Source organism: Diabrotica undecimpunctata, chromosome 1 (assembly GCF_040954645.1).
Source record: "Diabrotica undecimpunctata isolate CICGRU chromosome 1, icDiaUnde3, whole genome shotgun sequence".
Lineage (NCBI taxonomy): Eukaryota > Metazoa > Arthropoda > Insecta > Coleoptera > Chrysomelidae > Diabrotica > Diabrotica undecimpunctata.
Genome location: NC_092803.1, coordinates 120,011,872 through 120,031,288, shown reverse-complemented (window position 1 = coordinate 120,031,288; position 19,417 = coordinate 120,011,872). Strand labels below are relative to the sequence as shown.

Below are 19,417 nucleotides of genomic sequence, written 5' to 3'. Positions count from 1 at the left end.
TACGCCTAAAGGCACCCTCTAGAACAATATGTCTGACATGGTTATGTATGTATCATCATCATTTTGGCTTTACAACCCTGTGTGGGTCCTAGCCTCCCCAAGAATTTTTCTCCAGTCGTCCCTATCCATCGCCTTCCTCCGCCAAGCACGTATTTCCATATTTCTCATGTCTTCATCGATGTTATCTAGGAATCTTGTTCTGGGTCTTCCTCTTCTTCTTTGACCAATAGGTCTATCAAGGAGCGTTTTTCTAGCTGGGTCGGTTTGCTCCATCCGCATAACATGGCCTACCCACCTTAGACGTCCTATCTTTATGTGTTTTACGATATCTGGTTCCTGGTATATCCTATAGAGTTCGAAGTTGTATCGTCTTCTCCAGACACCATTTTCATTTACCGCTCCATAGATGCGCCTTAGTATTTTTCTTTCGAAACATCCTAACATGTTTTCATCCGTAACATGTATGTATGTATGAGGTCTACCATTATCTCCAAGACTGCAGTGTTTTTTGTTGCGTTGTTTTGTCCCAGGAAACCACCGGTGCTAAATAATTCCTATTATAACTAAATCTTTTTATTATAACTTTTTTCTTATATTACACATTGTGTTGTTTTCGATAAATTGGAAGAGGATTATTCGACAAGTATGTGGTCTAAACAGATATTGTACCAATTCGGAATAATTTTTTTTACGGTTATATAGTTCTTTATCGTTCTTACATTTTCATAAATTAAATATGACAGTACAGAGCGACCAGTAAGTTGGCCTAATTGTAATAGGACACCAAAGTGAATGTCTCGTGTGGTTGTGTAAAAAATGAAAAATACTGAGTTTCGAGCATTGATAATAAATGTCAACAATTCGATGATAAATCAACCAGGAACTTTTCTTATGTAAAAGTGGTTTGAGATAAAATGGGTTAAAACTTTGCACAGAGGTAACTTTGGTCATGCTGATCTAAAATTCTTTGGGCCCCAAGACTCATAAATCAATTGTTTTTGAGTTATAAAGCTTCAACGTGTTGGTTTTTAGTCCATTTTTTTAAATTAATAATTTTGAATCATGCTGTCTCACCCATTCAATATACGGCATCTGAATATCATTAAACACGAATATGGGAGATCTGAATGACATTTCTTAATGCTTTCCTGTCAAAAAAAGTCATTCAGATCCCATATTCGTGTTTATTGAGATTCAGATACGGTATATTAAATTATAATAGTAGAATAATTAGTATTGCGAACAGCGAATATGTCATTAGTTTTTAATGGAAGAGTATGCTGGCATGCATTTCATCTATAGCTTTTGTAATTGTAGTGCAAGAAAAGCATTACGTGTATACCAACATCGATGTCCAAACGATTACGCATTATGTGAATCCCGAAATCGATTTCCATTCCGGATTTCCCACCGTATATGGAAGACAATTTACATGAAACTGGATTATGTGGAATGATAAAGTGGAATTAGTAGACAAATTGGAGTACCAACAATGGTTTGGAGGATTTTAAGGGTAAGGGGCATGTACCTATATCTTTTTCTTCAAGGAAAAGATTCGTTGATTTGTATCATTATCCTCGATGTGTTTGTTTATTATGGATTGTACGAAAGATGAAAGATTGTAGACAAGATGCTTATTTGTAAAAATTCTTTGGACAAATGAAAATATGAGTGTTGTTAATTTAAGAAATTTGCAATTTGAGTTGTTGAAAATCAGCACGTAATACAAATGTCTGTTACTGATAGACGAGGTACTCGTTTGTTTCTACATTCTTTCCTTATGGTTAACAGCGTAAAATTATCTGTAGTTTTTACTACTAAAGGTTAAGTTCGAAATTTTGTTATTCTACTTCTTCCTCATAAGAACCTTCTCGATTTAGGTTGGCGACCAATATGGCAACTGTTTCTCCGTCTTTGACTTAAAAAATTTAGTCTTTTCCAGGTGCGTGGACCAAACTTCTTAGGATACTGCGTAGCAGTAACCCAATAACGCCCAATTTGGAATATCTTCGACCATAAAATTTAACTTATCTTAAATTAATCATTAGCATAAAATTAATTGATTATTTGAATCAAATCCAAATCATATACTTGACAAATGTTCAGCTGTTTTATCATATTTAATGAGTTAAAAAACATTAATGCACTTTTTCAAATACATGTACTAGGAATATATAGACCGTATTAAAATTCTTGGCATCAAGGTTAAATCGAATTTACCTTGCCAAATAGTTTTGCAACATTTAAAGAAGTTGAAGTGATACAATGTGTTTAATATATAACTATGTAATTCCTTCTTAATAAAGATTTACTGTTTGATCAGCTTAAGTAATATACAAATGAATTATTGTAACGTATAACATACATTGTTTAAAGAAGTTTATTTTTTATTCATCACTGAAGCAAGTCATATTTCTTAAGTAAAAGACCGTATTGTGTTGCTACTCTTTTTTCCTTCAACTTTTTCTTTCATGGTTGCAATATTTGATCTCGTTTAGTAAGAATATGCCGATTTACTGATCTTTCTGATTTATATGCTATACAGCAAGAGGAACCACACAAAACATTTCAGTGGCTGATAAGCTCGTTTCAGCATAAAATTACAGAATGTTTTACTGTTAATTCCAACAGTCTCTAGTCTGTATAGTAGTAGTCTTGATGTAATTACCATTCCAGTATTTAATTCATTACTGATTCAAGAACTCAAATATTTATGTAAATATAAATCGGAGAGCTTGCCGTGAGTTCGCTCTGATGAAGCCAAGAGGCAGAAATATGCATGTCAGCGAATGGTGGTACGCTGTAACAAAATCAAACTTAAACCGTCTATTTTATTTAAATATTTATATTTGTTCACCAATTTCAGTTATTTGTTTATATTTGCTTGATTAAGAATGGTGCTTTATAGTTGTTGTTCTTATTTAAGGTTCTATTTAAAGGTTGAAGGGATAGTGGCTATTATCACCTAAATGAAATGACATCTATGGCCCTCCAATTATATCGGGGAACCGTAAAACGAATCTCCGCATGTCCTGAGTAGGAAAACCTACAAGGAAACCTGTGGTAGGGTACCCAAGAAGAATTGATTCAAAGGAGTGTATATATAGTCGTTCCGGAATTCATCACAACATAGTTGTAGTAGGATGGACGATGTGTGAAGTTCTTTTCTCTTGGAAAATTTATTTTCTAGATTCTTGTCTAAGTATTCGAGGTTAGAGATGGGTCATTCACAATAGATCCGGATCAAAGAATCAGATTTTTACACTAACTTGAAATAATTACGTCCCGGGTCTTTTAAGACCAGAATCGATTGTGATCGGAGGACCTCGTCTGTCACCTTCCTTAGAAGAATAATAAAAAGTATTTATTTTTGTGTTGAAGCATATTCAAAGTATCTCACAATTTCCCCTAATTATTTCCTCCCAAATTTTGTTTGCCACGCCCATGGCTAACAAACCCAAGGGACTCGTCATGCATCAGCTTCTTAATTACCGAAAGTGGCACCGCATTGTATTCTTAAGGCCCTTATCTTCCAAGAATTTTTTTAATGAATTATTTGAGTTTTGTCAATTTGGGAAACACGCACTTCCTAAAGCCTTTCACATTATATACTGGTGTGTCCCTAAATGTTAAGTTTCTAAAAAAAAGTCTCGTTGATTCGAAATGATTCCCTATGCGTAACCCGTATTTAGGCCTATTCTCGAATACATCCGAAATTCTCCTCCTTCACAGCCATCTGAGCCTAACTATCTAACTAACCCGAGACTATTTCATTTTCGTATCAGCTCCTGCACGAGAAAGTCGACTTGTGTACCAGTTTCCAAACGAGTCAGTTATACTTGGCCGGCAAGTTCACTTTTCAATACAAGTTCTCGAAAAAATGCACTTTGTCACTGGTCGATGAAAACGATGACAAAAATACACGAATTGGCGTTCGGATTGCTTAAGCATCCACCGTATATACCAGATCTGGCCTCCAGTGACTACAACCTTTTTTCAGATCTAAAAAATGCTCAGTGGCAAGAGATATCGCTCCGATGAGGAAGTAATCGCTGAAACTGAAGCCTATTTTTACGGCAAAGATAAATCGTTTTCCAAAGGGCGGTATCGAGAAATTAGAAAAGCGTTGGAATGATTGTATCGCCGCCAATGGAGATTATTTTGATAATAAACAATAATTAAAAAAAAAACATGTCGTTTTAATAGTTAGAGACCTATAAAACCGACTTTTGTAAAAAATTGAAATTATATCTATGTGTATTAAGAGAAGATTAGGTTAGCTTAAACCAAACTATTAACAAGGTTTTTTGTTCATTCGTTATTTCTGTAATTATCCTACGAAATTGTTTCTCTCATTTCTTCGTTTTTAATACTTGTGTTTCTCATAGATAACGGATGTTTGTCCTTGTCTCAGTTCCATTCTTCATTTTTTTGGATAAGATCACTGTTTCCAGAGAATGTTATAACAGGCAGAATGTTTTGGATTTTGGGTTTATATAGATTGAATACATCTTTTTGAATATTTTTAGACTATAATAATTACTTATTTACTTAAGTTATTTTTCTTCAGTATTTCTCGTGTGGATGTCTTTAGTAGTCTGAATCTCTTATTTCAGGACTAAAGTATCACTATTAGAGGGTGTCCTCTTACTTTAATCTTGTTTGTATTAATTCTTCGTCAGTTTAGTGTTTCGTTTTCTAAGTTTAGGTATCTTTTCACCCTTTTCTGGCTCTTTCTTGAAGTGTAACCTCTGGAGTTTTTTTATTGGTACTCTAATTGTTTCCATTGTTCTACAGTTCTAGTATTTCGTTGATTCGTTGTTATATCTGACAGGTTGATGTATTTTAAAGGCCATCACTATATTTATATAGTTTATACTACTTATGGAATATATTATCATAAATGGTTATATTATATACTTCCATTTAAATTGATAAAGAAACAGGTTAAAGTTTTTGTTTTCTCAATTTGATACTAAAATAAAATAAGGTCAAGAGGTGTATGAAAATAAAATATGGTCTGTTGAAAATTAAAAGCACAGCTGCCAAAGAATAGCCAAGTAATGTAAATAGCATGAAGAAAAATATTTTATTACTGTGATTTTTAATATTTGCATATTTTATAGTGATACGCCGTTTCTAGAAACTATTTTAATGGATTTATTAATTGTAAAATAATGATAATCACGGAAAACAAACAATTATGACGTAATGAAACTTACAAAGCAGAAATTTTAATTAAGCATGATCGAGTCTTATTTTCCACCCTTTGTGGATTGTGCTTCTGCTTCTGATATTATGCTAGTTTTGTCTCTTGTCTCGTCCATTTTTTACATCTAATCGTTTTATTTCCATTATTTCAGGTTTATAAAATATTTAAACGACAAACATATTCTGAAATGAAACCTCTTTATATACTCCCACAAAGATAATTTCCTTAAAAACTTTTTTATATTGTTACTGTTATGTCTTAAAATACATAAATCTGTACCTACACGAAATTGTGGGACGATGTTAAAATATATTTTTGAAATTTGGCAGATAGCCAGCACACAGGCAGCGTTGCATACTTTGATCGTGATTCAGGAACGGCCAATAAACTAATATCAAGGAAAACAATTTATAGTAAAAACAGTCATGTTCAAATAGACTGAAACATAAACTCAAAAATAGGATTTATTTAACACTTGAATGAAATCGAGATTAGACTGATATAGTTGAGATATAGGAAATAAACTCACTCAAGAAAAAAAAATATTTTTAATTTATAATTAATTCATGAAAAATTTAGTATTTTGGGGAGATACTGAACTCGCAGGAAAGTAAAGAAGAACCTTAAGCACCTTCATTAGAATTACTACACGAGATTGATGAGTGCTAATTAAAGAACTCACTGATCAGGAAATAGGGAAAGTATTACAAAAATTAAACAACATCAAAACCGCTGTAGAAAATGGCATCTCGGTAGAGATATTAAAGAGTGGAGAACAAGAGCTACTTAAAACTTTGTGTTGTTAGCACAAGTAGTCCTTAGAACAGTTAGAACAAGTGGCAATTAAAATTGAAGAATAAAGATTAAAGAATAAAGAGTATTTAGTTGGTAGAAGAGTTGAGCGCCAACTATTTTTAGAAGAAAAATAGTAAAACAAAACAGAAAGTTAGCAAATAAAAAAAAATCAACAAAAAGTGAAATAAACTAATTATAATAATAATAATAATAATAGTCTCCCGTTTTATACCGCTGTCGCGGCTTTGGGAGTATAGCAGGGTAGTCTGCTATATCTAGGGCCTACGGTATACAAGGAAGGTAACATGGCCAGTGCTACGCTTCAACCGTCTATTATTACCCCTGGTTTTACCCAATAAACTAATTATTTAAAAAAAAAATAACAAATATGTGACGTTATTACGATACAAGTGGTAACAGGCAATTTGCAGTACGCTGTGGGCTCAGGCAAGGTAACCCGATGCCTACAACCGTAGTTAACCTGACCTTATAATTTATTTTATGATAGAGCAGACCTCAGACTGTTAACCTGACTTCTCGCAGTAGTGCGTAGTGCGATCAATCAAAATTTGCAGCCCCCGCTGTCCGCAGGAGTATTGAATCGTTTGCATATCTGAGATTATTCACTAGTGTTCCGTTGATTGATATGCCATCATTGATGTCTTCTAGTACCTTTTTAAACATCTCCTTTGAACCCATATTGAAAAGTAGAGAGAATAGTACACATTCTTGTCGTTCTTCTCTTCTTATAGGTGTCTCTTTAAATTTTTGTTGGTCTAAAACCTTTTCTAAATCTCAGTTGGTTTTTTGTTATTCTATCTTCTAGTTTTTTGTAGACACTTTCATGTATCTCTCGCAAGAAGACTTTTAAAACATAGTTCATCAAGTTCATCGTTCTATATTCTTCACATTATCATTGCGTTGGGTTTTCTGGGTATTGGAATAAACTTAGATATTAGCCATTCATTCGGAATTTCCCCGGTGTAGTAAATTTCATTGAATAATTCTACTAGTATATCAATGTGGTTCTCTGTTAGAAGTCTAAGATTTCTGAGAATCTAACAAAAAGAGAAATCAAACGATTTCTACTTAGCGAAACCGAATTCAAATCTTAACCACTGTGTTTCCTAAAATTTGCGAAACAAACAGCTGGATGAATTACTCGGCAAGGGAATCTAAAATTGCATTCCACAAGCCGTTCATCCTAGTCAAAATTCGTAGTGAATTCAGTTTCTCGTACTTCCAACGAAGTAAATAACAAAACAGAATGACGGTATTAGATTTTTGTTTTGATACAGTGCAGCAACAACCGTTGATACGTATTTCGACCTCCTTAAGTCTCTTCAGAACGGTATAGTCACTGCTCTAGAGCAGTGACTATACCGTTCTGAAGAGACTTAAGGAGGTCGAAATACGTATCAACGGTTGTTGCTGCACTGTATCAAAACAAAAATCTAATACCGTCATTCTGTTCTGAGAATCTATTTATAATCTGATTGGGAAAAATCCGGAGAGCTGTCAAATTTTCAAGCAAGCACAGGCTGGTTAAAACGATTTTAGTCAAGACATGGCATTCATGAGCTTCAAATACAAGGATAAAAACTGCTGATTCATTAACAGCAGATTAATTCTAAATTTAATTAAGGGAGTTACTGAAGGAAAAAAAATTACGCCGTCTCCAAAACGTTTACAATGTAGACGAAACTGGGCTCAATTGGAAAGCTTTGCCATAAAAAACTCTTGCGACACGTCGTGAATTAGCAGCACCTGAGTCTAAAATAAGCAAGGATCGTATCACTGCCTTAGCTTGTGCTAATGCGATGTGCAGCAACTGATTGTTCATGCATGTCATTGGTAAAAGCTAGAAACCACGTTGTTCTACACACGTTAATATGTCTGTGGCGGCTATCATTTACACTTCGCAAAAGAGTACTTGGTTGGATAGTACAATTTTCATGAAATGGTTTATAGTAACTTTTATATCTTCTGTTAAAGCCCATCAATTAAAATATGGTAAAAGAGAGGAAACGTTATTGCTTCTTGATAACGCCTCAACTTCTCGATGTTGCAATGAAAAAGATCTGTCCTCAAAAAACAATGTGACCTAGCCGCTCGTAAACGGGTAGACTTCCTTCGGCAGGCGAGAACTGAAGATTTTTTACATTTTTTTAAGGGTTAGTAATTAAAAAAAATTTCAATTTTCGTCAATATTGTACCTAGAATGTTTTGTTGCAAAGACTGCACTTTTTTGTTTAATTTCTATTTGTCATTAAACATCTAAATACATATGTAGGTATGTAAATATGACTTTCATTCACCCGTGGATAAATTTGTAACTCTATCAATACAGTTCGATTATCCGAAAAAACATTTTCCGAACATCCATGTCTTGGCATGGACAACAATTAAATATCGCATATAAGAATAACATCGGCTTGTTATAAACGCATTTGATCTGTGTTGAGGGCTTCTAGGAAAAATGTTTCTTCTTGTGCTTATCAGCGTTTTTATTGTCATTATTGTCTTTATTTTCATTAGAGACCTCCCTTACATCTTGTCTGAAGGTTATTCCTAGTCTTTGTCGTTTTGACATTTCTTAACATAAAATACGCACTTTGACTGAGATTTAAAAGTTCTGTCAAATTTGAATGCGACGAACAATTATGATAACCTAACCCTCTTATTTTTAGACGAGGAAAGAGAAGGGACGCGTAATCGTATGGAATTTACTGAAGCCAAACCGGCACCAGAAAGGTGCCGGTATATATATATATATATATATATATATATATATATATATATATATATATATATATATATATATCAATAAATAGATTTTTTCAAAATTTATAATTGAACACTGACATAGTGATCACTTTTTGAACATGATTTTGTCATTACATATTTTTTAGTAGATCGATATAGTGTTTCAGTAAACCAGTAAATTTAAGTTGCAATCAGTAGATCTACTGAAAAATCAGTAGGCCTGATAACCCTGCGAGAGGTAGTAATGGGCAACGTACAGGCACCAAACATGGCGTTCACATCGAAACTGGCTTCACTTTTCGAAGGTTTATTAAATAAATGTTACCTGTCCTCTCTCTTTCCTTGTCTAAGCTCTTATCTATGATTCTGATATCGTGTAAGTAAATCACATTAATTTTTGGCATTGACATTTCGGTTTCGTTAATTGTGTTTGTTCCATGAATATAATAGAAAGTAATCATTAAAACTCCAGTACCTATGTTTAATTTATTTTTTATTTTTGTGGGAATCTTACAAACAGTTGATATAACACAGAAGTTGTATGGAAATCGTTTAAAAACATAAAATAATAAAAATAACAAATTCAATTCGCGGTTTTAATTAATTCATTATAGGCCAGCGTCCTATTATAAATCACTGAAAATTGGATTATTTTTTCCGCCCTTTTAGTAATTTATTTACCAGCAGAGATTTATTATTTTATTTACAAAAATGTAAATACCGAGCAACAGGAACCTTGCGGGAAAATAGATTAGCAAAGGGACACAAAGAAAGCGAGGAATAAATTAGCGAAGACAAGATACAAAAACTCTTGCTAAAAAAGCTCGTGGATCGTATGATTTTCGATTTGTTGTAAGCGGAGAAATACTTTTTGTCGAATGGACCGATAATAAGTATGTTATTCCAGCATCTAATATTGATAAAATAGAAACTACCGCACAAGCTAGTAGATGGAATCACAAGCTCAAAGAAAAACATGTATTTCTTAATCGCAAGTATATAATATGTAAATTCATAGGAGGCATGGATCAACATTACTGGTTTGTTGGATAATATGCCACTAAAATCAGAGATAAGAAGTGACATTGGGGCCAATATTCATACGACTGATTGATATGACATTAGTAAATTCATGGCTTTTCTAAAAAAGAGTAAGTAAGTCTAATATTACTTTATTAGATTTTCGTCGATCTGTAGCAGTTCCCTATATTATTGTGGAAAATGTACTGTAACATTGTGTGAAACTTGTTTATACAATATCACAAAACATAAATTTATTTTTATTAGACGCAAATAAAAATGTTAATTTCCATAACTGTTTTTAACCCATTCATACATACTTGCTATTATGATAACACTAACGCCCAGTGATCTATTTATAGGACGGGTAAAAATTCAAAAATGCAAATATATAAAACAATTTCTAGAAATTGTTCGGAAATTACTAGAAGAGCAAGACTAGCATGGGCAGGATTTGGAGAACTTAGTTGGATACTTAAGAACCGCAAAATACCCCAATACTTGAGGAGCAAAGTGTTCAACCAATACATCCTTCCTATCATGACATACGGATGTCAAACCTGGACCCTAACCAAGGCAAACATGAATAAACTAGCCACAACAGAAAGAACAATGGAAAGAGCAATGTTAGGTACACCACTGTCAGATAAAAAGAGGAACGACTGGGTAAGATCCAAAACAAAAGTCGAGGACATAACAACAAAAATTGAGAAACTTAAATGGAGCTTCGCGGGCCACACTGCTAGACAAAAAGACAAGACCAACGTTGGAATACTACAATACAACATTGGAGACCTTACGAAAGTAAACGACCAAGAGGAAGACCACAGATGAGATGGGTTGATGACATTAAAAGAATAGCCGGAACAAATTGGAAATATGTTGCTCAGGATAGAGACCGATGGAAGGAGTTGGGAGAGGCCTATGTCCAAACATGGACCAGAGAAGTCTAAAAAGAAGAAGAAGAAAACAATTTCATGAAGGCTTCCATATCAAGAACAATATTAACTCTGATAATTATTGTTACGTCCCTCTACACATATTTTTATTTTTGTATTAATTATTTTATTATTTATTATTTCATATTTTAATCCTTTAATTAACTTGTGTGTCTGTTTTACATACGTAAACTAATGTACGGTCCTGTAGACATCTCTCATTAAGGGAGACGAAGCTTATTTAGCACACACATATCTCTGTCTTGTATAACGCAATGCGAGAAACACTCCAGTTTTGTGTAAAACATCCACCTTCCAGTGTAAACAGACGCTGCCCATAACCCAGTGCACTGGAAGAAGAATAATCGTTAATTCAACATCACATGTACCGTAATTTGATTAGCATACACACAATATTGAAACTTTTTGATAAATTTTACATTTAACCTACTTCGACATAAAAAATAATACTAACACCTATAAATAAATGTTTGGACAATTCTTAATTCTCATAATTATAAAACGCGATTGTTTCAATTATTTATAAGTAAAATTTTGAAATTTCAAAAAAAAATTGGCCGTTAAGGGGTTCAAAGAGTGGGGAAATATATTAAAATTACATACGAATCAATGGAGTTACTTCAATGCAATAAATTTTTTAACAAGAATTTTCTACACGCTGAAAAGTGAAGCTGTGTATTAGTTTATGTAACTTTCATAACAATTAAAAGATTATATGCGAAAAATAATGATATACTTTTACTTTAAGTTTTAAAACTACTTGGAAAAACATTGTATTTTTTTTACGTAAGCTGTATGGCATTTCGTTTCTTGCACAATACTTGCCCCGCAGAGATAAAATTCTGTTCTATTAATATACAGTTAATGTTTGGAGTAAATATACAGGCTAGCTGTTTCGTCATTGTTACTATTCTGGTGTATGTGTTTTCCAGAGGAATTTTACTATCTAAACAAATAGTTAATGATAACTTTTAATTTGCTATGCAGTAAAAATAGATAAATGTACGTTTATTTCTAAAAAAAAAATACTTAAATGATACATGATTGAATTGCGTAATCATAATCAACGGAATAGTCATGTGATGCATATTTTGAAAATATCCATTGAAGGAATTTTTTATGGAAATGTCTTTGTAGGCTGGTTAGATACAAATGGGTATTTTTCGCTAGCCGAATACCTTTAAACTAACTATTACAATATACTAATAAAAACTTGTTTTTTAATAATTATGCACACATTAGTTGCATAGTACAATTACATTAATCATTGCTTTGTTTTTTAATTTAATAAGAATATACGTTGTCGATATCTTTCTTTATGATCTTTTACTTGATAATGTCCTTTAGTCCAAGATCTCTATGGAAATCTTCTTAATCATTGTTCTAAAATTATGCCAAGTATTCCATCTTATGTCTAGATTTTCCATTTTTTATAAATGTCCGCCAACTCGTTTGAGTTCTTGTTCAATTCTGGGGTTGATTAGATCTGCATACTTTTTTATATTACTGGATTAAAGGAGATCAAGTTCAGATGCGATGGAATTATTTACGTGAGGCCTATGCTCAGCAGTGGACTAAAAATGTCCTCCCAGTCGTTTCCTTCCATTCCTCAGATTTGCAGTAATGTAAATATCTACCCACTAAAAATCTTCAGTTGCTGAGGAGACTGTGGTGGAAAATAAGCGTAATAGTACTGCATCAAGTCTATCAGTCTCTCTTTCTCTTTAATCGCTTTCGAAATCATGGCATTCTGAAGGTTTTAATTGTTCTCACTAATGGAGCATCAGTTCAATCAGGCCCTCCTATGTACTCCTTTCACCTAATACCATCTCAAATTCATGTCTTTCTATCATCTTAACCTCGCATGCAAACAGAGCATGCTTCGAAGTAAGTATCTTTGTATCCTCTTGGAATTGTGCACACAAACATCAGTCTCCTTAGAAATCCGATAGTAACCAAAACTTAATGCCACGACAATACCTGAGTTAGATAAAGTTTATCTTTCTATTTATACGACCTATTCATGTTTTAAGGGTAGTGATAAGATGATTAGTCCAATCAGTCTGCCCCCTCTCGTCCGTCCGTCTCTTTTGCCACTCATCCAGCACTTTCTCTATTTCGCTCACCTTTTCGGTTCCCCCTGTACCCTTTCATCTCCAATTATTTATGTGCTCCTCAGTTATCACATCTATTGGTTGTATCCCAGGCAATACAGTCACTGCATCCGTTGACACAAGACGGTAGCCACTTTATACCCTTAGAAGTGCTTTTCTATGGATCCCTAATTTTAAAGGTATACTTTTTGACAGCCCAAGCCTGCGTTCTATACAAGAGTAGGAAGCACACAATGCACCACCAAACATAGCAGTTTCCGAATACCTGTTCGGAATCCTCCAACATTCATCATGCGCTTGTCCATTACGTCCAATACCAAGCTGTCTTAAAAACTTGCTAATATGCTCAGTCACTTAAGGTCCAGCTGTACGACATAATGTACGCTAATCTCTAATTCTCTCTATTTCTGCCGCCCTACTAACAATACTGTATCCGTTTTTTATGCAGCTAGATCCATTTACTTTTCATTCATCTAATCGTAATTTTATCACTGTTTAAACTCCTTTTTATAATTTTGTCTTTTTTTTTGTATTTCTGTGATGACTTTATACTGCTTTGTTAAGCAAAACCCTCAGTTACAAGGTCTAAAACTTTAATTATGAAAATCTGGGCATAAAAATGCACAAAACAAAAAAAGGGGTGTGACACTCCGAGAGTGACTGAGAAGGGCTTTCTTATCGTCTAAGCATGGAGCAATGGTTTTTAATTTAATTTATTTTTATTTTATTTTATATTATTTTATTTTGTTTTATTTTGTTTTATTTTGTTTTATTTTATTTTATTTTGTTTTATTTTTATTTTATTTTGTTTTATTTTATTTTGTTTTATTTTGTTTCATTTTATTTTATTTTATTTTATTTTGTTTTATTTTGTTTTATTTTGTTTTATTTTATTTTGTTTCATTTTGTTTTATTTTATTTTGTTTTATTTTGTTTCATTTTGTTTTATTTTATTTTATTAATAAACACTCATGGGACTGCGTTTACTACTCCACGTAGTGGTTAGTCGAGCGAAGTGTGTGGTCGCGCGATCTGTCGTTACAGTCGTTACAGAAGGTTTTATTTTTTTTTTCACACGTTTGTGCCATCCGCCGCTCCGTCCGCAGCTCACGAAAGAAAGCTATGCTTTCAAAAATCATTTGTAAATATTAAAATCTGCCATGTTCATTATGATTAAATTCAAACATTTGTAGATTGTGAAGAGGCACTAGGTGCTGGACTAATAATCAATTAAAATGTACAATGACAATTGTAATATGATATACCTATACATAAATCTACAGACAATACTTCTTGGGTGATTGAGGGAATATAAGCTTACCAGTTAGGTACATATTATGAAAGTAAAAAAATGAAGAGTGAACAAAGTAGAACGACGACGAAATTCATAATTAAGATACAGCATGTTAGGTAGAATCTTAAGATCGACTCTAGCTAAGCACCAAAAAAAATTGGCTTTACTTTTTCCAATCTTCTCTAGATATGATAACAAAGATCCAAATAAAAGCGTCTTATAGCTACAAACAGTGGAATATGTTTTCTGCGTATTCAGCAACAAAGTTTCTGAAAATACCCATTGGGTAATACATTACAAACTATAAAAATGGTAGTAATCATGCAAAAATTAAATTATATAAATACATATTACCGATTTATTACAATTTCTGACAAACAATTGAATTATTCAATAAATGTGGCATAAATTAAATAAATGGGACATACTTGATTTCTCAAAATCATTGTAATTTGTATTATATATTTAAGACACAGCTAATAAATTCCAGAATGTTATTTCAATGCTCTCTTTTTATTTTACAGACATTCACGGCATGGTGCAACAGCCATTTGAGAAAGGCCGGCACAGGCATCGACAACATCGAAGAAGATTTCCGAAATGGTCTGAAACTTATGTTGCTGTTGGAAGTAATATCCGGAGAGACACTACCGAAGCCCGACCGTGGCAAGATGAGATTCCATAAAATCGCCAACGTCAACAAGGCCTTGGATTTCATCGCTAGCAAGGGAGTCAAATTGGTATCAATCGGCGCAGAAGGTGAGATGGTCTTGTTGAATATTTGATAGGTTTTGTTTGGAAATACTCACTTAAAGTTGGGTTTATTACACTTTTGAATGTTTGGCATTTGACAAATAATATTCAATATTAAAACTTCCGACACTCTTAGCCGTCTGGGCGAGATATTTAATCTAAAAAAACTAAAGAAATCCATTTTTTAAGTCGCACATTACGAGATGGAGTAAAAATTTAGTCCTTGTAAATATAGCAAAAGTCTACTGCACTTTAAAGGATATTGTATATATAGTTTTAACGGCATTTTAAAAATATTTTCTTTTTGAGTGCTGAGTGTTTCAAAAATAGGTGGTAACACTGTATAGTTATGGATTTCAAAGAAATCGTTTAGTCTCCTAGACTTTTACACAATGAGACCTGACAGATGTTTTGTATATACCTATACTATATATTAGTGCAAAAGGTTCAGGTTTCTGGAAAAGACTATCCTTTTGAGGGCTACGTTTGTTACTTGATGAGGTTCTAAAAAGACTTGTTTCATGTGTTTATGGAGTTTCATAGTCATTCTGGAGTTGTAGACAATATGTTTAACCGCTATCGCGCAATCTGCAAGCTGCTCTATTTACTTTGCGTATTTTACAGAGATAATATCTAAGTGATTAGTGTCCAGTGAGAACATCTGTGATTACTCTGAGTTCAGTTTTTTGAGTATTTTTGCATAACGAGCAGTACGAATCAAAGAGTTCAGTTTAGCAAAAGTATCAAGTCCTTTATGTTCTGAACCCATTACAAAATTTCTTCCGTGTGTTAAGCCAGTTGCTCAAGGGATTGTTTACAGTTTTCAATTGTTCAGGATTCACAAATTGTAAACTTCAGAGCCTTAAGTGCATCTTGGCTCTCTGCATCAAGAGATAATAAGTATTTTGGAAGAAATAAGTTGTTTTTTAGTCACCCTTGAGCACAACAATTGATTGCTCGTAATTCTGCTTGAAATAATCTTGATTTGCAGCCATAATGTCTTTGGGCATCTTCATAAACCGCTGTTCCAACTTTTCAAATCTCCAGAGATTTTGAGATACTGAGCTGGTCTTATATTAAAGTCACTTTCTAGAGTGATTCTCCATACATGTGTATGTAGAGGCAGAAGATCTAGCATTAGCATTATCTCTACAGTTCAAATGGAGCACCATCTTATTGAACACATCATTTCTACGCAGCGAGTCTTCGTACTTTTTTAACACTATTGTAACTTTTTTCTGTGTTGTTTTTTGTGTGTTCACACACTATAATAACCTTTTTGTGAAGTACGTACAGTATACCTAGTTTCTGGCCTGCGGGTGTTTCTTTTCTTTGTCAGATTTGAGATATTAACTCACAAGTGTTTCAAAAGGATTTCATAACGTTTTTAAAAAAATCGGCAGAAAGAACCAGGGACATTGTTATCTGTACTTTTAAAATGGTTTCTTGAATTTCTTCTTCGGCCGGAAGCAACTTTTGAGCGTTTACATTAATTTCCAGTGTAGGAAACTTTATTGGCTTCCATGATTACCAATAAGGAGTTTTTTCAACTAGTTTGCCATCTCAATATGTGCTCTTTGTTACTTTTTTTTTATTTATCTACTATTGCCATCTACAGTCAGTCCAAGCAATTTTTTCTGTTGTTGTTGTTGGCGTTCTTGTCGCTGTTCACGTGTCTCTCGTTGCGATTGCTCTTCTCGCATCTGTGCCTCTCGGGCCAATCTATACAACTTCTTGTGCCAACCTTGCGTATCGTTCTTCCTCAGTCTCCAGATCTTGATGTCAACAAATTCACAGGTCACCCTCGTTTCTATTGGCGGCTTCCTCTGGAGTTTACTGCCGATTGGCGTGCCTACCGAAGTACTGAATCTCAGTCTAGTCTCTCCATTTACCTTGCCTTTCAACGTCATCTTCCAATCATTCGTGTCTTCGTTGACACGGATTCTCGCTGCTGCCTACTTGATATAGCTTCAGAACTCTCTTCTTCGCGACGTAGCCGCTTAGATTCCGCTTCCTGATCTCGTTATTCTTCAATTTTCGCTCTAAATCTCTAACTTCCCTTCGAGCATTCCTAGCTTCCTTTCGTTCTTCACCGGAATTATATTTTTTAGTCTCGCCATATTCACAGCCAAATTTTAGGATCAACGATGAGTCGATTTTTAACAGAATTAAAAATTAAATTTTTAAAATAATAAACTTTTTGCATGTAAACCAAGTAGAGTAACATAAAGCTTTGATTTATTGATGTCTTCATCTTAAGTCTTCATTGATGTTATCAAGGAACCTTGTTCTGGGTCTTCCTCTTCTTCTCTGAGTAAGAATATTTGCATTATCAATTTGTAGAATGAATTAGCAATAAATCAACCGTATAGTTTCAAGAACAAAATATGATTGATTGAGACTCAGTAGGTTGAAATGTCAATTTTATTTTTTTCTATACTTAGTTATTTATAGATTGTTATTTATTTACAGAACTTAGCTATTGTCTATTATGACGGTTAACTATCTCATTTAATTCGTTTTTTCGTAATACACCTTCCTTGAATGTTTCCTTTTTTTACCCGCCCAAGATTTTCATAATCATTCAAGGCTCACCGCGATCTGCACTATTGATGTCTCTTGCATACTTCGATTTTTCTTGATTTTTGACTCTACACTCTTTTGAACCATTCCTCAAGTAATGAAAATAATGTATGTTCTTTTTTTCAGAAATTGTTGACGGCAACTTGAAAATGACACTTGGTATGATTTGGACTATCATTCTCCGTTTCGCCATTCAGGATATCTCCGTCGAAGAGATGACGGCCAAAGAGGGTCTACTGTTATGGTGCCAACGAAAGACTGCCCCATACAAAAACGTCAATGTACAAAACTTCCACTTGTCATTCAAAGACGGTTTGGCGTTCTGCGCTCTTATCCATCGTCACAGACCTGATCTCATCGATTACAACAAACTGTCTAAAGATAATCCTCTAGAAAACCTTAACACTGCCTTTGATGTTGCCGAGAAGTATCTCGACATTCCAAGGATGTTAGATCCGGATGGTGAGTTAGTTAAATTCTTTAGAGCGGCCACACTTGGTCTGTTGCAGTAAGTTACGACAAAAATATCTTAATCGTAATGGTAAAATATGTATATATACTCTGCAAACAGATCAGATCAGAAGCTTTTTAATTTGAGGCACTTCTTTATTTGTTCAATATTTAATTATTTTACTGGAATTCATAAAGTTGACAACTATTAAAATTAGAAAAGTATCAAAGATGGTCAGAGGTCAAAAATTAGAGAGATAACTCTACTTAATGCATTATGTTTATGTACTGGTTTTAGTTGTAAACCATTTTTTTAAGTAAATATCGCTGTAGCACACATTGATTATTATGAAAATATCGAAATAATTTTGATTCCAATGTGAGGGATACGTATTTCGACTTTCATGAACCTCCTTCATGGAAAATAACCGGCTAAGTGTTTTTGTACTGTAAATTTTTTTAGAATAAATTAAAACGTTTAACTGATCTTTTTTTTCGTGTGCAACCACCAGATAATGAAAAATTTTCACTAATATGTTCTTGACTTCTTGAGTCTTCAATCTATAGATAGAGTAGTAAGAAATTTGAATTTTATGAGGTCAGTGAGTTAAAACACTTCTTATTGTGCCTACTCATTACTAGTATTAGCTAGCAATAACAAATGCGAATCTGTCTCTGTGCGTCGCAGTATATACCTTGAAATTGTCCGACATTTTGGACGCCCGTCCATTGTCTTGTGCGCGTATTCAGATATGTATTTAGTATCTTCATATTCCGTATTTAAAGTATGGATGTTAACTGATCTTATGTGAAAGAGACTGGAATGTTTCGAAACGTGGACCTATATGAGAATGTTAAAAAGTCTGTATGCCGCCAGAAAAATAGTATCTATGCATTATATGTTTCAAAATGAACTAGCCGATGTTACTAAAGCCACAGGAAGATAAATATGGTTCTGAAATGTCAAAATAAACCTATTTTCTGCTAAAATTGTGGTAAATTTTCAATAAAGATAGTAAATAACAAAAAGAGAAAATTAGAATAGGTATTTCGGCCAGGTTATGAAAAATAAAAAAAATACAAACTATTTCAACTAATAAATCAAATAATTAGTTATGCTGGGCGAAAAATAAAGAAGACAAAGGAAATGTGGCTGAATGAAAAATGCAAAGTTAAAGTTTGGCAGACGGACTATAAGAAATCCTTAAACCTTTAAAAAAATTCAACATCGATCTATGAGCCACATTCTGCAACCAAATTGATAACAGTGTAAATCTCAAAAGAATGAATGCTAGGGAAATAAGTCTTCTACTCACAATCCGTTATAGGTTTTAAAGTTGAAAAAGAGAATGGGCTACCGGTTTCGCTGTTTACAAAACTTTTAATTAATTGTTCTATCATTAGTTCTGCCTTTCAGGTACTCTCGGGACAAAAACAAAATTAAATTATATAAAATTGGGTTTTTTGTAAA

The 19,417-nt window shown here is 33.5% G+C and overlaps 1 protein-coding gene across 3 annotated transcripts in view; it reads left to right on the top strand.

Moving 5' to 3' along the window:
- Actn (alpha actinin) overlaps nt 1–19,417 on the top strand; it is a 230,725-nt gene that overhangs the window by 150,047 nt on the left and 61,261 nt on the right. For all 3 annotated transcript variants that reach the window (XM_072547253.1, XM_072547247.1, XM_072547258.1), the window contains exons 2-3: nt 14,685–14,919; nt 17,623–17,958. In XM_072547253.1, coding sequence (XP_072403354.1) covers nt 14,685–14,919; nt 17,623–17,958 — 571 coding nt within the window. The remainder of the gene's footprint in view (nt 1–14,684; nt 14,920–17,622; nt 17,959–19,417) is intronic.